Source organism: Zootoca vivipara, chromosome 4 (assembly GCF_965207765.1).
Source record: "Zootoca vivipara chromosome 4, rZooViv2.hap1.1, whole genome shotgun sequence".
Classification (NCBI taxonomy): domain Eukaryota; kingdom Metazoa; phylum Chordata; class Lepidosauria; order Squamata; family Lacertidae; genus Zootoca; species Zootoca vivipara.
Window position 1 is genome coordinate 55,946,952 of NC_142587.1, and position 24,408 is coordinate 55,971,359.

The window sequence follows — 24,408 nt, forward strand, 5'->3', positions numbered from 1 at the left end:
AGTCCATTCAAGTAGGGAACTATAATCCATCTCACACTATCTAATCTATGACGTCAATGAAGCTACCAATGCCCTGTGGAAGACAAAATCCCTATTTCCTCATGCCAATTAGGTACAGCAGCCTTCACTGCAGTGGTGTCTCTGGATGCCGCCACCAATATAATCCTGGTGACTTCATTTTGTACCAGCTTCTGTATTTCCTTCAAATGAAGACACATGGCAATATTCTAATCAGTAAATTGGCAGTGGATGAATAGCAGAGACTAGGCCACGCTTCTCTAGGTATGGTCTATGCTGGTGTACTACCCTATGATGTACCTAGCACTTCCAAGTCCAGTAAAACCTCAAAGCCGCAAACCTGTCCTCCTAAAAGTGTACAGTATAACCCCATCAATAGTCAGCAGCAAAGCTCTATTTAGAGCAGTTGGTTTTTCCATGAAGAACCTTAATCTTATTTGGTTTAAGTCTCAGCTAGTTCAGCAAAAACCCAATAAAAAAAACACCTCCACTAGACCCCTATTTACGAGTATGACAGCCTCCCTGGGGTGGGTAGATGAAGATGAAAGGTCATGCCATTCAGCACTTGCCTCTTGAAAAAGTCTTCGCATTCTGCATGGCAGCAGAAGCAAACCCAATTCAGTCAAACATCACACACCTTGTGAGCCATGACATGGTGTTCTTCCTCAAATTGGCATTCAAGATGGAAGTGGCATTATCTGAAAGCTTCATACATTTCCACATACACATGTGACATGCACATGTCACCTTTGCAGTTCCCTCACCTAAGTGGTGTATGGGATGCTGCAGGAAGTCAAGTAAACAAACTTGACAATAAACTTTTTATAAATTAATACTACCCTGTCCAGTGCCTATTTTGGTTACAGGTGGGTAGCCGTGTTGGTCTGAGTCAAAGCAAAATATTAATAATAAAAAAATCCTTCAGTAGCACCTTAAAGACCAACTAAGTTTTTATTTTGGTATGAGCTTTCGTGTGCATGCACACTTCGTCAGATACACACGTCAGATATCTGACGAAGTGTGCATGCACACTTAAGGTCATACCAAAATAAAAACTTAGTTGGTCTTTAAGGTGCTACTGACTATTTTGGATACTGTACTAGAGGGACTTTTAGTCGGATGAAGCAGGGTACTTCTTAGTTAATAGGTAAAGACAGCTTTGCCATTGACTTTAATAGCAATGTGACTGGAAAATTCCTAATACCTCTACCGGTAGTTTTGAAAAGGATCTTTTATTACAGCAAGGTTCAGCAGATGCATGCTTGATCGCACAAACATTGCATTTAAAAAAAAAAAACCACCAAAAAAATCTATTTTGTCATTAGTATATAATCATAGAATTGTAGAGTTGGAAGGGATTATGACATCATCTACTTCTATCCCCAGCAATGTGTGAATATTTCATCCAATGTGGAGCTCAAACTCACAATCTAGAGATTGGGATTCTCATGCTCTACTGATTTCAGATTTCGACTTCAGATTTCACAATTTTCAAAGATATTTCATTTACTATTTAACTAGAATTATAGGCATGTCTCCAATTTTATCCTCCTTTACCAAGACAATACTAGTGTGTCATTTCCCATACAGCCCCAGAGTTCAGATTTTATAAAGTTTAACTCAAGATTCATATTTACTAAGTACTAAGGACAATCATTCATGTATTTGTTTTGTTTGTTCATTATACCATATAAAGCTGTATACCAGCTTTCATCTGAAGAACACAGGGCAGTTCACAACAAAATAAAAAATGAGAACACAAAATACATAACATAAAAAACCAGACCTATAACCCCTCCCACAGACACATATTTATTTATTAAATTTGGACATCATTACCCAGTTTGGTTTTTTATCACCAAGTCCTCCTGCAACAAGGAATCATAGAATTGTAGAGTTGGAATGAAACTGAAGGGTGTGAGAAAATACAGAATAAAATGTGGAGTAGGAATTTCATGAGCAATCATAACATTATCTAAGGACTGTTCATGTGTCAGTTGATTGAACCTCAAGTGGTGACTTACTCTTCCATATCAAGCACTACGTAGCAAGTATTAATGTTACTTCATGCTGCCCTAAGCTCTGGAGTGTGTCAGGAAGCCAAGTGGGCTCCACAAAGCGGGAAAGCATCCAGATGTTCCAGAGTATGGCCAAGGCATGGACAGGAGCACCAGTCATAACAGCTGGAAAATCCCCCAGAGCCATTTGAAAACCCACTGGATCCACCAGCCTCCAAGGGTGGATCATCTTCATTGGTCGTCACCTCTTTGGAAGGGAAAAGGTGATGAAAACGTTGATTTCAGCAGAAAGTGACAAGGTCCAGAGTGTGGTGTGCCTTTTAAGGGCAGACCCATGGTCATAATGGCAACTATGAAGTCCTGAGCCACCCCAGAACCAGTCACCTTGGCAAAGTCCTCAATACTGCCTCCCAGACCAGTTCTGCCAGCTCAGGCAGGGAAACTAGTCCTCTTTGATTTTATGAATTTGCACAGTTAAAGATCAAGAAACAATGGTTCACTACCTAGGATAAGATATCCAAAATGAGCTTATACAGCTTCTAGCAGGTGCTATAAAACAAAGTTTTAGCACATGCAAATGCAGACAAATACTACTTAATTATTCTGGATGGCATACCTGATGTTAGTCATATTGAACAAATGACAATGAATGTGCATCATGTTGATGTAATCAGATAATGAGGTATCTGAGCTTGAGGCTATCATAAAAAGATTCTTGGGATTTGTTGCACTAAATTTGCAGGTGCCTTTATGACAGAAAGTCTTCCTGGACAGCTTGAGAAAATTTGACTATCAATTGTGAATCTATGTGGTCAAGGCTATGATCATGAAAGGTTATGATCATGGGAGTGACATGAAACGCAAAGAAAATGGCAGACAAAAGAGACTCCTGGACATAAACTGTTTTTTGTCCTCTTCAATGCACACTCATTAAACTTAGTAGTCAATGGTGCTAAGTGTTGTCTGGGAGCAACTACCCGGTACTTTATTCAGTTTTGTTCTGCTCATATATAATTATTCCTCTGCATTGACTCAACATTGGAAAATTATAACTAGCCATGTATCAGATTTAGGAATAATTATTATTATTATTATTATTATTATTATTATTATTATTTATACCCCACCCATCTGGCTGGGTTTCCCCAACCCCTCTGGGTGGCTTACAATAGGAAAATGAAATAAAATAATATATTAAACATTAAAAGCCCCCCTAACTGTTAAGCCATTGAGCAAGACAAGCTGGGAGAGTCAGACTGAGGCTTTAAAACCACTAAGATATCATATTGGTAGTCTATATAATGCTTTAATAGAGATTTTTGATGGCACAAACCTAAAAGGTTCTATGGAAATATTTTCTAAATTTAAGCTATGGCCCTTGCCAATGCCATTAGTAAGTTTAAGTTGCGGTATCCCTTGTTACATAGTGCAACATCCTTTTTGAAGTCAATCCTACAAGCAAGCTACTGCAAAATAAGGAAACTGATTTAAATTCAGCTACAAGCCAGTTGCAAGTGCTCAAAAATTACCTTGTGAGCTGCAGGTACGATGAGCGTTTTCAACAAGTTTTGATAGAGGCTAGTGAGATTGCAAAGGATCTAGAAATGCTATCAAACTTTGAGACAGAAATGGCAGTTTGAGTATGAGGCCCCAAAATAGGCACCACAAGAACCAAACCAGAAGTTCAAAATAGGTTTCTACTATGCTGTCTTAGACATTGCCAAACAACAATATAATTCCGAAAGCTACAATATAGTTATCTGGCTTCCTGTGTGATGTATACAGTATCAACATAAAATCCACTGGAGATGCACTTAAGGCCTGCACGAATTTTATGCAGAATGGAAACAAATATAATGATGCTGAAGATAAGTGCTGTGATCTCGAAGACTTTCAAAGTCTATGTTGCTGCAAGGAATACTTCTCTTTATAATAAAACAAAAAACTCCTGTATAATGTGCTTCATGTTTTCATTGCTTTAAGGATCCTTCTCACACTTTTAGTGTCAGTGGCAAGTGATGAACACAGTTTCTAAAATCACCAATGTACAAAAAAAACCTAGTTTATGCTCAACTATGTTGCTTTCAAACTGCCAACCTAGCAGTTCAAAAGCACGTTGAAGTGCAAGTAGATAAATACTTGGTGGGAAGGTAAAAGGCATTTCTGTGCGCTGCTCTGGTTTGCCAGAAGCGGCTCTGTCATGCTAGCCACATGACCTGGAAGCTGTACGCCGGATCCCTCGGCCAATAAAGCGAGATGAGCACCGCAACCCCAGAGTCGTCCGCGACTGGACCTAGTGGTCAGGGGTCCCTTTACCTTTACCTTATGTTGCTTTGGTAACTATATAAACTTAACATGCCCAGTCATCAGAACTTGACCTGAAGCAATTGGTGGCAATATTTGCAAAGGAAAAGGCACACAATGTGAGATTTTTATGTGCCTGAAAATGAAATTTTAGGAGACTTAAAGCTTAAAATCTTAAAATCACAATTCACAAGATGATTCAAAATGATATGTGTGCTAAAACATTTTCTTTTGTATTTGATAAGGATAATCAAAGATTGTTTTTGCAATTTAAGATAAATTTAGCAGTTTCAAAATTTGTACTTGATTTTTTCTTCTAGGCATTTGCTTTTGAAATTCGAAGTTAGCATTGTTGTTGTTTTTTGAGGGGTTGAGTGCAAGTAGTTAGCTTTGCCTAGGATGCAAAATAGCCTGGCACCAGCACTGACTGGGACTTCACTACCAGCCGTGCCACAGTTCACAATAAAATGAAAGATAGGTTGGAAGTGGAAGAGCCTCCAAATAGTGCTTCTACCTATAGGCATATTGTGGATCCTTCCACCCCTTGTCATCAGCAAGGAAGCTTGTATAACTGTGTGCTTCTTTAATTACTGAGCCAAAAGATTCCCAATCCTGTGCAAGGTGTAAGATTTACAACCCTTTTACACTATTCTGAAACAGAGCTGAACCAGAATTTTTGGTCCAGATTTTTATTTGGGGTATGTGCAGAATATAGGCAATAAAATAGGTGGGGGGAAACTAGTCACAAAAACTGCAGCAGGGGAGCAATCAACTGCAGCAGGGGAGCAAACAAACATTTTAAGAGAGGAGCAAATATTTTGGCTTAATTTACTTAATAACAAGGTGGAAAGTCCCCACCCCACCCCTGCTATTTCACTATTTTAAAAGCATGTACCAGTAGCTGCCCACAGCAAGCATGCCATAATTTTCTGCGTCCTGCTGCAGGAGGGATAAAATTGCCCATGAGAACACTACCATAGAAATCACACCATGCAACTGCTAGCAATGAGGTGGGGGGGGGGTCTGTATGTTGCCAAAGGGACACTTTAAAAAAAACTAAATAGAGTCTGGTGGTGATTTCCATTAGCATTGTAGCTCAAGAAGAAAATGTTAGATCTCCCCTGCCAACATGCTATAGTGGGGATTGCCCAGGATTAAAATTCACAAATGTTAGTGCAACGAACCATACAAATAACCTAACATGTAGGTAGATCCTGTATCCACACACAAAGCAAAACACTGACATAATGGTAATGCTATTGGGGTGTGTGTGTGTGTGTGTGTGTGAAAAGTCACCACAATCTCTTCCCTGGGGCAGCAGTCAAAGTGCATATATTTTGCTCAACAGTTTATTGTTAGTCTGCTCATGTGCTTCTGAGTGTGAGATGATACTTTACCAGGCCCATTATAATTTTAATATGTCCATTACACAGTACTTTCCTCCTATTCATGCTCTCAGATAACATTATTGTAATCACTCTAGCTAAGGGCTTTATCCTTCATACAGGAGGGAAAGGGAAAGGTTTAAATCAGAAAGCTTGGAATAATCATGCACTGCACTTTCTGTAAAGAGCACCTGAAAATTACCACAATTTTATAGTTTATCTTTAGCACTCAATGATCCAACAGCTATGATTTCAAGAAATAATAAAAGAATCTCCTTAAATTAGGCTAGGTAGACCCCAAAATGGGCTTGTCATTTCTTAACCATTTGGTCATTCTTGGGAATCTAAAAATATAGAACAGTAGTGTTTTAGGGAAAGAGTTCATTTTCTTAGGTGGCTATCAGGTAGTTGCATTTTCATAACAAAAACCTTCTAAAGTCAATGGCTGGCATACCTCTGGCAGCTACCCTGCACAGATAAAAGGGCTATATGGATTAAAGCTACTTAGCAGTCTGGTCAGCACTGCAGAGCAGCAACATTACAAACAGAGATTTTACTAATTAGAAAGGCCTTTTCTCAGTGTATTTCATGAACTGCTAGGAAAAGTCCCCTTCCCAATAAAAAAATATTTCAGAATCAGATATAAGATACAGAGTATGGATGCCTAAATTTCAGTGTTTGGCTCATCCTGTAATTTTTCAGTGAACTTTTACAGTTATATTTTGAAAGAAGCAAGAACTCAGAGTGACTATTTGATACAAGGGATGAGAAATTCAGTATTTCAACATTCCGTTTTGCACTCTTGTGTTTTCATAAATAAGTCGGCTTCTATGCACTAAAAGCAATTATGAAAATCCACATTTAAAGACATATTTTTAAAAAATATTTCATCTGAAAATACACATTTCTAAATATATTGCAGGAAGTTTTTTGAGCTGAGAACTGCATTCAAATTTTTGGGAAGTGAATAAGTAAGTTCTGACCCACACATCAGTCCAGTAGGAGCAGATCAGATCAGTTTATACTTAAAACAAATCAGAATGAACGCTCAATAAATAGCTGGCATCGTCACATACAGGAGTACTCACTAAACTCACTAAACAAGTCATCTGGAAAACAACTTCAGTCTCTTTCATAATGATGAAAGATGTCATCTCTTTGCAAATAATACAGTTGGAATGTTCTATGTCACCATTGCACATATCTCATCTTCCATAAGAACATTAGAAGAACTGGATCGTATCAAATGTCTACCGTATCTAGTCCTCTTTGCTAGAGCTGCCAACCAGACTCCTGTGGGAAGCCCCAAAGTTGGACATGAGAGAAATTGCCATTGTTTGCTTTTGTCCCCTGGTGATTGGCACTCTACATCTAATACTGGAGATAATATATAGCCACAATATACAGTACCCATTATTATTAGCTTTATTCTCCACGATTTTTTCCAAGTTGGGAACCATAATTAGGCATGGAGAAGGAATCTACCAAGTTCAGATGGGCTGACATGATTTGATCTAGGCATAAATTGACCTGGATCAGTTCTTGAGTCCACTCCAAATTCACACTTCTGCGGATCCAGTTACAAGGTAGTATGAGGATTACAGCACTGCCTCTACAAGCTATTTCTTTCCTTTAAATGTTTGAAAGCAGATAATCCAGCCATCTGGAGCCACAACAGCAGTTCCCTCAGGGAGTGATGTCCCATTGCTCTTCAGGAGAATTGTACAGGGGAAAACATGGCTGGCTCCATGTAAATAGTAAAGGCCTTTACCTGCCTCATGTTTTTGCATGAATTCTTAAAGAGGTTTTTTTTCCTTACAAATATGCATAGAACCAGAACAGCATAGAATTAATCCCATACTCATGCACAGTTGGAATAAACTGGATTTTGACAGATCTAGCCCTCAGGATATTAAGACATATAGTTTGGTAAAATAGCACCTGTCATGCAAGCAGACGGTCCCAAGTTCAATCCCCAGCATCTCCAGGTGCAGCTGGCTGTAAAACTGCCTGTAAAACTGAACAGCTGCTGCAATTCAGTGCAGACAATTCTAAGGTGGAGGGACCAATGGTCTAAGTCAGGCATCCCCAAACTCCGACCCTCCAGATGTTTTGGCCTACAACTCCCATGATCCCTAGCTAACAGGACCAGTGGTCAGGGATGATGGGAATTATAGTCCAAAACATCTGGAGGGCCGAAGTTTGGGGGTGCCTGGTCTAAGGCAGATTATTGTGTTTCCCACATTGTGACAAGAGTTCCATATTTTAACAATGCAGTATTGAAAAAGTATTTGCTTGTTCTGCCTCTTTCATTATTCAGATTTGTGGATGACCCCAGGTTCTAGTATTAAAAGAGCAGGAGATTTCCCTCCATCTCTCAATCCATCAATGCCCCGCCTTACTCACCTTTTTCTAAACTGTAACACTCCGGATTATGAAATGTTTCCTCATTTGGGACTTGCTTCAACTCCTTCATCATTTTGGTTGTCCCTTTCTGCCCCCTTTCCAGCTCTGTAATATCCTTTCTGAGATACTGCAAGGAGCCCACAGTTCGACATGTGGTCTTATGGGCAACTCCTCTCGTGTTTAAAAGGAGGGAAGTTTCTATGTTCTAATATGTACGAATGCAGGGGCATATGAAGGGGTGTGCGGAGGGGGTGGTCCACCTCAGGCACTGCCCTGGGTGGGGTGACAAGATGGCCCGCTGCCTCCCCCCAGCTGTAGAGCAACGGAGGGCGTGCATGCAGTCAGTGTAGGCACCGCTCGCGCCATGTCTGCATGGCGTCTGCATGGGCTGTCACTTGCATGCGGCATCTGTACGGGCTGCCGCCGTGCATGCACAGTCCATACGGACGTCACACATGCATCACATGCGGTTTGCCCCGCCCCTCGGTGTCCCACCCCTGGTGATGCATGTGTGACATCCATACGGACTGTGCATGCGTGGCAGCAGTCCATACAGATGCAAGTGACAGCCCATGCAGACGCCATGCGGACACGGCGCGAGCGGTGCCTACACTGACTGCATGAACGCCCTCCGTGCATGCAGTGGTTTCCTCCACCACTGTACCAATGGAAAAGTATTTCATGGAGCACTGCCCAAGGGCCACATTCCCTTGGTAGTATCCATAGGGGGGGGGGAGAGAATGGGACACATGCCAATTGTGGGAATGGTCAGAGGCAATGGATGTGACTCTTAGCTTTGTACAGTAGGCTACATTATACAAGTCACGTTAAAATATGAGGTTCTAGAAAGTAACACTCATGCTCAACTCTCCATGCAGAAAAGCAAGAGGCATTATCACAGAAGAGCACGTTCCTGATGAAGAAAAGCACTCAGTAAGGTTGTGGAGAGGGCATGGCCTGGGAAGTGTAGGCGGTTATAGGTTAGTGCTGTAACAGACAAACATAGCTGCCCATATTTTTTGTTGCTGCTGCTGTATAAATAAAAGATATACAAGCAAGAATGATATAAAAAGATTAAAGTCACTTCTAAGCAAACTACACCTACAGCACATTAGGACTTAAGAAATTTCTGCAGTACAAATCCAACTTGAAGGTTTCCTGAAAAGAACATCTTTCAGATCCAGACATTTACAATACAATTCACATTCTCTGTGAAGCTTGGGGTCAACTGCATTGCCTTGAACTCCCCTTACATTTCTTTCTTTCACGTGCCACTGATTTTCATATCAAAGATTTACGCGTTAAGCTTCAAACTTTATTATGCAGCATCAGCTTCTAATTCTATTAGTAATAGACATACAGTAGCTGCATGAATCAGCATGTTTGCATAGTAGTATGTACCATAGCACAGATGTTCCAGTGCTATGACCAGTGGGTCCCAAAAGAGTAATTAACTCTTAGAATTCTTACTTGCGTCACTCTAGACAACACTGACTTTAAATAAAGACCAAGTGATACTTACCCACATGTTTAGTAATAGGTAGGCATATATTATATTAATGCTTATTATATTAATGTAAAGGCATGGTTCAAGCAACACTGGAACACGATGATGTGTGATGAAAATATTAAAAAATGTGCATATATGCCAAAAAGCAGGAGTAAAAAAACTAAATCTACAATTAAATCCAATCATATCAAATAATATATTTGATATATTCAGAAAGATTCCATTTTTATAGCAGTAACATAGGATAGAACTAGATATGATTTGGACTGTACCGACACGTCTTAAAATAAATATTCCTGTAAAAGTACCAGTCTTTTTAAAAAAGGAAAAACATTACATCATAACCCTGTAAGTACACAGAATTTATGAGCAAAAATAGCTACAGAAATCAAATGCAAATCTATGGGAAGACCCATCCAAGCGCTTAGCAGTTGTTGGAATCAGAGCCCAGAACTGCCATAAATGGCACAAAGCCATTTAATATCCAATCACCCAGCCCCAATGCTTCAATGACTAGCAACATGATTTGAATATTGAACATTCTGAAACAGTTTGAAGTTGTAATATAAAACCGGAAACTAAGCCACCAAACTCACATGATATGTATAAGTTCCCTGTTATCTAAAATGCTATATCCTTGGAATCAATACATTCAGATTGTGAATCACAGATTGTGAATAACAGTTATTTCCATAAATAAGAGCAGCACACCTGTTTTTAGTATTTACAGACCTGTTCTGGTCTTATCTCACATATACAGAGATTAGGACCACTATTATTATAATTTAATATAAACAGCAATAACTAGAAGCCTGTAGCCAAAGAGTTGAATGTTTCGTTCAAATCAAAATGAGGCATTCAGCTGCAGAAGCAGTGGTCCTCAGGGCAGGACTTTGGGGAAGAGGTTCAGAATGCAGAGAATCTCTAAACACTGCAAAATAGTAAAGTAATACCCACTTCTTATGGGACATGCAGGAGAACAAAAGGCTAAGGAGTAAATCCTACACAAATCTGGAATGAAGCCCCTAAGTTAGTTAGACGGCACCTTGTACGTCTCCATCTGGCAACTCCTGCAGCCAAGCTGGTGCCAAATACATTGCTCTGTTTTCCTTTGGATCACATCAGTGAGGTCAAGAAGAGGTCTTGTTATCTGAGCAGCCCACAACTTCCATACACATTCCCCAGGCTTGCACCCCAGAGTGATTACTTCCCTGATGTCAACTCAGCAAAAACAACACAGGAGGCAGCAGTTATGAGTTTCTGGTCTCTGCAGCCACAGCAGGCACTGTGATACTCTGGTGGTTTGACTTCAGCTTTGGAAGTGCACTCTTGAGGCAGACAGATGCCACAATAGAAAAGTAACACACATTGCCATTTAAAGAGAGGGTCCCATAAGATGAGTGAAACCTAAGGGTTGTCTGGTCACAATATATTAGTGACAGTAGAAGCTCTTTCAGACTCCTGATCAGGGTGGGGGACCTGTGGCCCTCCGGCTGTTGCTGGACACCAACTCTCATCAACCCCTGTTAGCATGGCCAATGGGAGTTGTAATCAAACAATACCTGCAGAGATGCTGCTAACCAGTCACTGCTATTCACATGATCTCTTGTTTTGATTAACATGCCTGCTCCAGTGCTTGATGTTGCCTTGGTTTCTGTTTTTAATCCACAACCTACTTTGTCCCACTTCGTTTGGTCCCTATGGCTTGAATCCTGAGATGAGGAAATATGGCCCCCCTGACAAAATACTGGTAATGTAAACTTTGTGAAGTGCTAGAATTCTGTTAGGCGTCCATACTTCCCCCTGCTTCACTTCAGCATTCCCCAAGAAAAAAAAAGATTTTAATCTGTAGAGCAGATATGAGCAGGAAGGTGCCAGGTTGATGAACGTAATTCCCAAGTACCTTATTGTCAAAAAATTATATATCCAGTAATTAAATGTAATGTGGCCATGCTGGAGCTCCAGTGAGATTTCCTAGCAGAGAGCATAATATATTTGAAGCAGCTACTGCTTGCCATCAATTTTAAATTTGGTACACAAATGGTAACATAAGAATGATGCTCTTGTTCATTATTAAAGCCCAAATTCTATGCAGCTGCACTCAGGAACAGGCATGAGGATCCTAGTGTAGCTGCAAAGGCACAACTTGTTTCTTCATGTTAGAACAAGGGCCTGGTGTCAGCACCAGAGCCCTGCACAGCACACAGCTTAGTATCAGCATTAGTGCCATGCTAAAACGTCTCTTGAATTCCCCCCTCCCAATCAATCTCCATCAATTAAAAAGAAAAGAATCTGCATAATAAAATTATCAAAATGGAGTTCTCACAGGTGAGGTGCAGAGTTTTGTTGTGCTTATTTTCCAAGTGGCCACAGGGTTTTGTGAGCATCCTGAAAACCCTATAACCTCTTCAGCTGAACTCTTCTAAAAGCATAGGAAGTTGGGGGTGGGGTGCTTCGGGTGCATACAACAGCTGTTAATTTTTAAGTGGTCGGATTTTAAAAAGAAGAAAAACCTGCAATATTTCCCCTTAAAAATAATGTCAGCAACTGAACCAGTCTCATGTGCTTTGTACCATCTCCTGACTTTCTATTCTTCAATGAAAGCTCCTTTCTATGGACCTTATCCAGAACAGGAATCACAAGCAGAGAATCAGTAGAGGGCTGGAGAAATATTTACAGTAATGGAAAGTAAAATGCACACACATTACCCATGGCCATCTCAGAACAATAAAGCAAGCTTTAAGATCTGAAAGCACCTAGAGAATGAGGGAGAAAAAGTGAAAACCTTTGAGAAACTGGAGGACAGATTTCAGCATAACTTGAATCAGCATGCAAAGGACCTCCTCCGGGTTCCTGTTTTGCACCCACAAAAAGGTATGAAGCATAGTATCAAGCTGTGTGAGCGGCAATTGTCATTATTTGGGGTAAACAGGATTTCATTGCAAAAGTGAACAGAGTTATCCCATTTCCCTAGGACTATGGCCATAATTATGTTACAGAATGGCATGTCTCTACATGCATCATCTGTTCAAGAAAAACAACCACAAGATCAAGTTGTAGGGTACAGTGGGACTGAGAAACGAAGATGATCTCTGACATATGTACAGCCCAAGTCATATTTGCCTTTACTGATAATGATCAATCAGTGCCCTGAAGTGTGTTTTGCAAGGTTGTTTTTAAAAGTTTATCTTACTACAGAGGTTGCACGCCACCCCCATTCTCTGCCGAACAGTAGCATGAATCCAGGAGTTCCAAGAGCTCGTCTGGGATGTGTTTCCACTGGCAACACAGAGGAAACTAGGATCCTTAATAAACATGGCTTATTGTACACATACTGCATTTACACCTGGGTCTACTTTGGAGACAGTTCAGAGCATTACATCTCACGAAGGGCTTGTTTCCCACAGCAGTGCAGCATTGAAATCCAAGGCAGCCTGAACACCATCTCTGTGCCTCTGTCCCAGCCTGCCAAGATGGTTCTGGCCTTCACAGCAGCTCATTCAGTCCTCTCCCTTCTTTCCTAACCTCTGAATTTCAAAAGGACACTACATACCCCTATTACCCAGGCAACCTCCCCATCTCAACTCTGCTATTGTCTTCAGCTAACTAACACACAGCTGGTGGGGAAGACAGCATCTGCATAGTCAATTGTTCTTTAATGGCCAGTACTTAGTTTTCCTTCTCTTCTAAATGGTGTCACTATCAGTGATCTCCTGAGCAGGAAAACTGGTTCAGCCTGTATTGTTTATTGGCCTGGCATCTTCCCATCATTACTCCAAATATTATCTAAATTCTACCATGTATTATTTTCTAACATTCACTAACTCTATTGCACCCCTAAACTCTGTTACCTCATATCTGTAACAATATATTCATTTATGTTGGGAACCTGGTCCATACCTCATATCACATGGGGATGGGAATTCAGACATGTTTTGTATTTAAAACAAGAGGCTATAGATATGTGCATCTGTCTTTATTTTTACAAATGTAAAAACAGCCAACAGTGTAAGTTTTCGAAATAAAAGCATTTTTTCCATTGCAAAATTGATTACTTTTCCTTGCTACAGAATCATTAATTGAACGGGAGAATGTTTGCACAAAGACAGCTATCAGTTGTGCAGAATTATTTACAAGAAATATTTGTTTTTACTAGTTATGCAAACTTGTTTAAATCTATTTCCCTTGAGATAAGATACATATTACTCTGATTGAATTGTGTAACATTTTGTTTAGAGCTCTTCAAAGAGATTTGTCTTCAGACATCAGCAATGAAGAGGTACGTATATGGAATTAGAGCTGGAGGAACATGGAGAGAAAGGGACACTATGTGGTACAGTCTGAATGTAGCAAGACTAAATACACTGTTAGCATTTCACAGAAGTTGATTCCATGCTCTTGAATAAAGGAGTAAAAGTTTTTCAAACACTTGCATGATCAACAATGGAGAAGACATAATGAGGATTGTGACAAATGGCTCTATATACTATTTAGAACAAAGGAAGCCAACATATAAGTATCATGTCCCAAGCAGTTACAGTTACATAGCCCAAGTTCAATAAAGGAACAACAAAACACATGCCTACACAGTTCATTGTCATAATAAATGTTGCATGTTGAATAATATGTCATAATAAATGTTGAATGTTGAATAGAAACTTTCCCTTGCAATATCAGGACAGAATGCAGTAACACAGTCTCCAGAGCCTATCAATGTTTTTTGCATTTTCATGGCCTCTTTAACAAATTTGGTAGTCCTGCATGACATAAAGTAATTGTCTGGCCAATAAAAATGTGTAACATTAGAGCTCCTTAGATCTGAATACAGACAACATTTCCTTATAAAGTGTACCACATCCCTTTTCTTGAGAACCAGGTGGAAAGTATCTATTCTCACCAAGTTGAACCCCATAACATTCCTTTACCTCCATCAACTGCAAAGGAATTCAGGCTACATTTAGTCAACCACCACCTCAGCTCATGTGAACAAATAAGGATAGATATGGGGTACTTTCTTGGAAGAATATTATTATTATTATATAGCTTATTGGAATGGCATTCTATTACAAGTGCCCTTGTAGTGTGAATTTCAACATCATATAGCTGTTCTTATATGTCATATAATCCTGAGTTGTCAGCCAGGATAACCAGTGTTTGGGGAAAAGGGGTTTTCCTCATCTGATAATTAACAAAAAACCTCCAGGGGCAGTGGAGTTCAATGTACTTACAAAACTATGGTGACAATAATGAAGACAGTTTTCAGAATCCTACCACTTGTAATGGGAGACTTGTTCAGTTACATTCTAGATGCAGAGAGCTCTGATGACATCTCCCATGCTGATACAGCAACCATGATAGATTAGAGCAGGCATCCCCAAACTGCGGCCCTCCAGATGTTTTGGCCTACAACTCCCATGATCCTTAGCTAACAGGACCAGTGGTCGGGGAAGATGGGAATTGTAGTCCAAAACATCTGGAGGGCCGAAGTTTGGGGATGCCTGGATTAAAGTAAAACCTAAAATGCATGAAGCCTTGAAGTACAAAAACTTTGAAAATGCTTGAGCACACCTTAGAATCACAGAATAAAGTATTGGGATAGTGATAGCATCTAAAAACAAACACTACATTTAAAAAGCAAAAAAAACCCTGCTTCCTCCAGTTCAGGGGTCCCCAGACTTACCGGCGTTTGGGTCGGTTCCCACCGTGAAGATCGCGCGGCGGGCCGGAGGACGGGGGAGCGCATGCCTGTGAGGGCCGGGGAGTGCTTCCAGGGTGGAAAAAGGGCCGAAAATCCATTGTGCGCATGCGTATGGGCCTCCCCCGACCCGGAAGTGCACCAGAAATGACCTCTTCCGGGTCAGGAGAGGCCCATACGCATGCGCACAAAGGATTTTCGGCGCTTTTTTCCTGACCCGGAAGAGCGCTGCCGCGCTGTGCGCCGTAAGAGCGGGCGGCGGCGACGGGCGGCGGGGGTCGTCGCGGGCCGGATTGGCAGGCCAATTGGGCCGCATCCGGCCCCCGGGCCGTAGTTTGGGAACCCTGCTCCAGTTCATCACATATATCACTCTCCAATGTACTGTGGGATGCTGTCAAAAGTGCAGGTGTCATTGTTAAATTCAGGGACATTTTGAAGGCCTTATCAGTTGCTGCTATATTATTATTATCATTATCATTATTATCATTATTAACCAGTTATTAGTTTTGATCCAAAGTCATGCTTTAGAGTAGACCCGTTAAAATCATAGGGTCTACTCTAAGCACAACAAAGTCTGGATTTAACCACTTATTTGACACTTTTTTGAGAGGACAAATATATTATTTGAATGAGTTACACATGTCAGAAATGATTCACAGCTGTGGGTATCAAGTGGGTAATCTTAACACTGCTTAGCTGAGGTCATATTAAAGTGCTTTTCTTTTTTTATAATTTATTTATAGAATGGAAAGAATAAATTTGTTTGTATGTGATGTGATCTAACAAAACTCCCCCCAACCATTAATGTAAAGGACCTGGTTACTAGAGCACATGATACATTACACATATAATTCAGAATTTTCAGCCCTCATGTTCAGGCCCAGAGACTATGCCACAAACATCTGAATTCCAAATAAGATTTACTTCCAAACAAAGAAGATATTTGAAAGCAATTATTAAACTTCCAGAAATACACTTTTGCTGAAGTCATCCTATTCAGACAAATGCTCCCATTGATTTCATTGTGTGTGTGTGTCACAGAAAGGAAGAGATAAATAGATAAAATGAGAAGAACAGTTATTTAAAGCTATTGAGCAAATACCACTAAATTTAGACTCCGAATCTGATTTGCTGAAAAGCATGAAAAGTTGAAATCTTAAAAACCCGGCCACAGTGTATTTTCTTGTAAATCTGTAGATAAATTAAATTCTACTGCCATTTAAAAGCCTACAAATTCAATACCTAGTTTATGTCGAAAGCATATTGCATTTGGTTGTCGCCACATTATTGTATCTAAAATAGCTGATACAGACAGGACAACACAAGAGGTCGATAGGCCTAAATTTGGATCTTTCAAATCTCCCTTTTTCACTGCAATATCTAAATCCTTGCAATTTGATGTGGCAGCAGTGGTTAATAGATCAAGGCAGTGTGTTAATGGAAGTGAGTGTGTTTGCAAAATGGTAGTAAAAATATTCCTGTTCCCAAATCTGCCATGTACATATATCTAAGGATTCAGATGTAACAACTGAGCTGGCCTACTTTAGAGAGAGGGAAATACTACTAGGTAGAGTATTTCACACAAGAAATTCTGATCAATCAGAGAGACAGAGGCATTTGGCCAAGTGTGCACTATATTGTAAATGTAGCCAACAACAGCTCTCACACAAATGCTTTCTACATGCAAGTACATATACAAGAAAATGGAGTGCTGCATCAAGTGTACCATCTGTGAGATTTATCTAAAGCTGAACACTGACCAAGGTATGCTACTGATTCTTTTTGGTTCTTATTTATTACTGAGGATTTGTGTTGAGACCAACTCAGGGAACATGATACGTAATGAATAAAAGTAATAAATAAATGAAAATAAAATAAAATAAAATATGGCTTTAAAACTAAGAGAGGCCTATGAACTTCACACAGATTCCCATCAGAAGAATCCCAAACAGAATTAATACACTACTATCTCTTTTCATAGAATCATAGAGTTGGAAGAGACTACAAGGGCCATCCAGTCCAACCCCCTGCCAAGCAGGAAACACCATCAAAGCATTCCTGACATATGCCTGTCTAGCCTCTGCTTAAAGACCTCCAAAGAAGGAGACTCCACCACACTCCTTGGCAGCAAATTCCACTGTCAAACAGCTCTTACTGTCAGGAAGTTCTTCCTAATGTTTAGGTGGAATCTTCTTTCTTGTAGTTTGAATCCATTGCTCCGTGTCCGCTTCTCTGGAGCAGCAGAAAACAACATTTCACCCTCCTCTATATGACATCCTTTTATATATTTGAACATGGCTATCATATCACCCCTTAACCTTCTCTTCTCCAGGCTAAACATACCCAGCTCCCTAAGCCGTTCCTCATAAGGCATTGTTTCCAGGCCTTTGACCATTTTGGTTGCCCTCCTCTGGACACGTTCCAGCTTGTCAGTATCCTTCTTGAACTGTGGTGCCCAGAACTGGACACAGTACTCCAGGTGAGGTCTGACCAGATTTGTCTTACAAATAATCCTTTTAAGTAGATGTATATGGATTAAAGCCAATTGAATCCCATTCAACAACCAGCATGATATTGTTTGTTAGTAAAGAAAGTCCTTTCTGACATTTTTTTTGGGGGGGAGCAAAATGGTTAAATTTTTAAAATGCAACTTTATCCAACCAATTTTAAAGCTTTTCTCTCACAAAGTAAACAAACTTTCTTCGGTTTTCTTTTGTTTTAAGGTCATGATGTTCTTATTTTCAGCCAACAGAGCACTCTTGGCACATTAACATCCTCTATAATTACCTTTCCGCATCAGCCCAATTCTCTTTTCAGGAAGGATTGTATGAGATCATTCGCCTGTGCTATGCTGTTTATTTTGAAGAATATAGCGAGGAAGAATAAAAGCCCTGACATGTCATCAGAATGTAACTCTGTGTTTTGCCAATCAGTTGCTCATCAGGGCAAAAGTAGCAGGAATAGCTACCCTTGTTTGAGTGCCAGGGCGCTTTAGGTAACTGTGAATGTTAGCAACATTGCTCTTTCCATGCAAGACTTTTTTTGTAGTTCAATCAAAGAAGAGGGAAAATCAAAGTGATTTTCTGCAGTTGTCTAATATTACCTTAATATTACAAGCTGACACTTGTCCAGTCCCATTTTAAGAAGTGATAGTGAACTTCCTACAGACAAGTGTTGTGTTTCAGAAGGGGAGATGAGAGCGTCAGGTAAGAGCCATATTATTTATTCATATGTACATTTACATCCAGGCCTTCGTCAAAATCTTTCTCAGATCATATTGAGCACAACAGAAAGATCAGAATGTACTGTACTTTACTTGTTTCAATTCACCATTGCACAGAAACAATGTCCTCATCCATCATAAAGCTAAGCAGTGTTTGAGATCCCAAATAAGCATTAATATTAACACTATGAAATCTTAACCTGGCATCCCATCATCCTCCATAAATCAGAACTCCGTATAGTAACAAAATGGGCTTAATCTAGTTGCTGTGAATTGACTTTTTACACATATTGTATAGAGACAACTTCAATGTTGCAAGCCAACATTTTTGCATCTTTTTAGTTAAATGTGGGCCTACAAGGATCTAAATTATCTAGACACTTTTCAGATATTACTTTTAAAAAAGACAACATACTCTTCAAAATGTGTTTTTGGAGTGCATATCGCAGCAACATTATAATACACTTAAATGTGTTGATTTGCGCCTTCTTATTTAATTATGACATTGATCAGCACTCAGGCTTGGCAATTTTTCACTTCTGCTATTCTGGGCAAACAGTTGCTTCAGCTCAAACATATCACGACTGCTTAAAAATAATGCATTATCCCTTCACCAACCTAACAACACAATGCTTTCCAAAAAAACTAGCTTCAACTATGCTTCATAAAATCCACATCAACTATATTACCAACATAAAACCTGAACCTTGGGGGGTTTGTATATCTAAAACAAATGACCCCAGTGATTACTGTCTATTTTATTTGTGCCTCCCATATGCTCTCCCACTTCTTTCAGTTATTGAGCGATAAAAGATTCTAGATGAGTACACAGTTAAGAAGGTATTAGGATTCCCAAATAATTCTGACATTTTAACCAACAGAATTGTTCCAAATTGTTCCCTCCCATTTTTCCCTCAAGGTCCCCCACACAACAAGATATATGTGTTTCTTGTTAATGAACAAAGTTTCTTTTCTTAATCCACGCCTTTTGTTTAGGCAATTTTATTTAGCCTTTTATTTAGTTCCACAATTTTAGCAATCCGTATATGGGTTTCAGTGAGATGGATTACTCTGACAAAGATGCACATACACATACAAACATAAGAGGGATGTGGTGGATGAAAATAACATGTTGTATTAGTACCCTTAAAAAACCATGAAACATGGTTTGTAATTGACTATGAAACCCAATGGTTCTGGACAAGCCACTATTTCACAGAACTACTGTATGGATGACCAACTATAAAGCACATTGCATGCTGAAAAGACCTTCAGAAATTATTAAAATACAATATCTCTTCAATGCAAATTTTATCAAAAGCAATCTGACCCAAAGAACTGATCTTGAAGGTATATGGTCTAGTTCTACTGATGAATAAATAAGGTCTGGCCTTGGATGTGGTATTCTTCAGAGTTATGCCAGATTGCGAGTTTGATCAATAAATATGTTGTTTGCAATTATGTCATTTTTAGGACATTGAATCTTCCCAGCTGAAGAACAATATGAATTTGCAAATTTGCACCCATCTATTTCTTGAACCTTAGCAATACCATGGTCCACAAACTACCCTGCTAAGCAGATGTGAATGCTAAGGCTACTGTCTTCCATTGCCTCTTCTCTTAGCTCTAACTGTTGTTCTGTTGAATATCCACAGGGCAGTACTAAATTACTAAATACAATTGATCTGAAGTCTACCCAGAGATAGCAAAAAAGAAAAGAAAAGAAAACAGCATTTTCACTTAAGATAATAGCATCCAGTGACTTACATTCCTAAGGCCATGAGATACAAAATAATTATGTGAGATAAAGTCCTCGGTATCCCTTATTATCATTGGTTTGAAAATGTGCAACAGTTTGCTCTTAGGCATTTTATAAACCTGCATTGTTGATGTTGCTTTTAAAAAAAGATGCTGCAGGTCTTAATTCTAAACGTGTGTGATGGAAGGGAAGCAGGGCAGGAATATGGCTTGTGCAGCTAATTTGCATATCACTGCCTGTGCTCAGCTGGGGGGGGGGGAGAGATGAGAACAGAGAATTGAAGAAGTCACATCCAAAATGTCAAGCTGTGCTTGAAGAATGATAGAAGACAGACTCACTCTCTTTCTGCCTGTGTAAAAGCCTTGCTTTGACATAGAGTGAAATTAACAAACTTAGCCATTTCAGTAGAACTCTATCACCCCCTGCTGGACAGAATAATTCAGTAAAAAGAGCAACCTAGAAAATGCAAGTCCAGAAGCAATCCCAGTTGGTGAAATTCCACCCCCCCCTCTTTTCTTAGATATGCTTTATAAATAAAGTGCATGGCATGCATCTGTCCAGATTTTCCCCAGCACACACACACACACACACACACACAAATATATATATATATATATATATGAACTTCCATGTAGCAAGTTGCCATAATGCCTATAAATCCTTTCCCAGGGAGGGCAAAACAAGCTCCTCCAGCAATTTAACTGACTCTTTAAGTCATGCCAAAAACTTGTCTAAACAGTTTGAAACGCTGCAATTAATTTGCACAAAGAGGTTCTGTTAGTGCGCCCCATTCATACAGTGCAATGTTCCTTCTGCCTGTCCAAAAGTAGTGGAATCCTGAAGTAACCTAGGAGTAAGAAGCACACAACAGGCACAGACGAACCTCTGTTTCAAGCGAAGCACTGCTAAAATGTACGTTTAAACAACACAAACATATATCCGAAAACCAAAAGCGGCGAGGTGCAGCTTCTGCCTTTGCCTACTTATTGCAATGCAACTGCCATTCAGTTCTAAGGATGTATACATGCCATGCCACCACCTTGTATCAGAACGGCTGCGTGCATACCTACAGATACACAGATGTGCCATACACAACACAGCACCCAGTGTCTGCTGATGGCAAATTTAATCCAAGAAAGCTCTCCTTACAGAACCACAAGGAGACAATTTTTTTCCTCTTGTGGGGCGGGGGACGACGACACCTCCAGATTTCCTCACTGGCAAGGACTCCCAACCCCTTTCAAATTCATCCAAATTGGGTAAATCCAGTTTAATTAGTATGTGAAGAAAGGTTTTACATTCAATCCCATTCCTTTTACGTACTGCAGTACCAGGGGAGGGGAGGGGAGGGGGGAAATCAAAATCAGCTGTGAAGAAACAAGGACAATCATTGTTCCGAACGATCAGAGAAAGATTAGCCCCCAAGAAAACTGCAGTTAGCATACTCGTTCTCCCTCGTATATCACAGATGTATATATCAACGGGGAGATCTTCCTCGATTTAAGAAGGTGACCAATGCAAAAGGCAAAATGATATTTCAAGTGTCAGGCGGCGGCTGCTAGTGGCGATATGAGTGTGAGGGGGGGGCATTATTTTAATTGCATTATAAGCATCAGGAAGAGATGGAGGGAGATTGAGGGGCTCATGGAACAAGGAAAGGAAGGGAAGCGAGGGGGGAATCGTTCTCCTACCTTGCCCGCTACTGAGGAACAATCCGAGCAGGTAAAGAGTCAGGCGGTTCATTTTCAGGAGCTCCCGTTGGTGGACAGTTCCCAAGTTAAAAGGCGCCGAGCGGAGGCGAAGCCAGCAGTCTCACTCCTACTTTGCCGCCGCCTCTGCTGCTACTGCGTCGCTTTCCTCGCGCTCAAGTCTCCTCACCCCTTCAGTCAAAGGCGCGCGCCCGCCGCGCGCCCGCTCGCACATAGACGCGCGCAGCAAGAGCAAACTCCAGCCCCGAAGCCTCTTCACGAGCGCCGTTCGCCGAGTGACTGCAAGCGCCTCTTTGCGCCTCGCTATATCAAGGAGGCGGCGGCCGTAGCAGCAGAGGAGGAGCCGTTACACACACACACACACACACACACACACACACACGAAGGAAGGAGTGGGAAGTATCCCTCCGCCGGCACACATGCACGGCTTGATTTAAAACACGCGCACACACACACGGGAGCCGGTCCAGCTCGACGAGCGGTGAAGAGCGAGGAAGGGGAGAGGGGGATTCTTCCGCGCCTCCTTGGCGCTCAGGAGCTGCTTCTTACAGCATTCCGCGCCTTTCCCGCCCTGACGGAATGCCGCCGAAGGGGAAACGGCTCTGCTTGCTGGCTCCGAGCAGGTTGTCGAGGAGAACAGGAAAGGGAGCTCGGCTCTCGGGCTGCCCCCGGAGCTGTGGGGAGGCGCGAAAGGGCAAAAGGCATGTGGCGAGGCCAGGCAGAACAGGAAAGAGAGCGGGGGAAAAAAAGTTTGCAGGAGCTGAAAGGCGACGGATATGCAGATTTGGAGGGGCTGCGTGGGCTCACATGCCTGTGAAGTGCGACAGGTTGCACCGAGGTGCGGGGAAGGAGGGAGACGAGTCGTGAAGGAAAGGCTGCTGGTGTCTGTGGTCAGAAAGGTTTCTACAGTGAAAAAATCTATCTGCCGGAGAGGGTGCTGCAAGCGGGGTGGGCTGCGGTGGGTGAGGCTCCAGAACAACGCTGGGAGTGGCTGTCTGTAAAGACATGACTGTATCTGCGAGGGGAGGCGGTTTTCTTTCTTTTTTCCCCCTTTTTTTTAATGAGGAGGAAAACAAAATGGCTGTAAAGGAGAAAAGAGAAAACAAATCAGGCATCTGGAAGGCCACCTGAGACCAACGTGGGGATGAATGGCTTGAGGCTATGCCGTCCAAACGGGAATGCCCAAAGTTGAGGTGAAATTTCCGTGGGGAATATATAGGACATAACGGGAGAGCAGGTGAAAGGGCAGAGAGAGATGACCCATCACACAGTGGACGATGAGAATTTAAAAGGCTCTGAAATAATATGCATGGTTGAAAAGGCAAGGAATTGCTAAGTGGGGGTTGACACACCAGAAACAAAGATTCTCTCTCCAAACCAGCAAGTCTGCAGGAGAAGGAGCTATGCAACCCGTGCAGGTGCAGATTGGCATCTGGATTGTTACTTATTGCATTTATACCCCTGTCATTTCTCCAACACACTCAAGGCAGCATACCTAGTTCTCTCCCCAAATGCATCTTTGCAAGAACCCTGCAAAGTACATGCTAGATTAAGGGATAATGAATGCTCCAAATCTCTCCCCTGAACTTCATGCTGAGTTGGGATTGAACCTGAATATTTCCAGTCACCAACACTGTAATAATGATGCACACCTGGCTTCCAGTGTTCACCTGCATTGTGCTTCTTAGGGCACCCCAATGTAGCGGTTTGACCCATTTAAAGTGGATGAATATGTCCATACCCTTATGAGGCCATTGATTGGGTGCAGCTAGAGCTGAATTGGCTCCATATCTTTGGGCCAGTGCTGGTTTATATCTAAAATTAAAAATTAGGAACATGAAGTTTGTAATCAATCTCACAACAAACTATCTGAAAATGTTCAAAAATTTGTGTAAGGCAAGTACTTGCTTCTCTATTCATATTAGCTAGAAAGCTGTCATTTGGGATGCACACTGAGTTTGAACCAGGAACTGTCATTCTTAAAGTCGACTCATTGAAATCAGTGGTTATTAAGTCAATCATGGGCCTACTCTGGCTATTTTCACACATCTGAATTGCTAGAAATTTCTGAGAACAGCATTATTATGAACTACGTTAAAAGAGGGGGTATGAAATGCACCTCTCCACTGTAGTTATTAAGATTGAATTTGGTATCTATGGAGTTCTTTTTATACTAGGGAAATCTGAAAATCATACATCAAAGTGTCAGATCTCATGAAATATGCCGTCAAATTCCAGCATGGAACAGTGAAACATAACAAAGGCTGTGTTGGGCTATTGGACTTCCAGTGCCACTTTGGAACATAGAAATATGCCTTATACTGAGTCAGACTCATTGGTCCATCTACATCAATACTGCTTACACTGACTGTCAGTGGCAG

General features: G+C 40.9%; 1 protein-coding gene across 3 annotated transcripts in view; it reads right to left on the reverse strand.

The window, feature by feature from the left end:
* The window catches only part of NCAM2 (neural cell adhesion molecule 2), a 200,807-nt gene extending 177,926 nt beyond the window's left edge, over positions 1–22,881 (reverse strand). For all 3 annotated transcript variants that reach the window (XM_035116298.3, XM_035116299.3, XM_088667980.1), the window contains exon 1: positions 22,010–22,881. In XM_035116298.3, coding sequence (XP_034972189.2) covers positions 22,010–22,061 — 52 coding nt within the window. In that variant the 5' untranslated portion in view covers positions 22,062–22,881. The remainder of the gene's footprint in view (positions 1–22,009) is intronic.
* Positions 22,882–24,408: the final 1,527 nt, after the last annotated feature.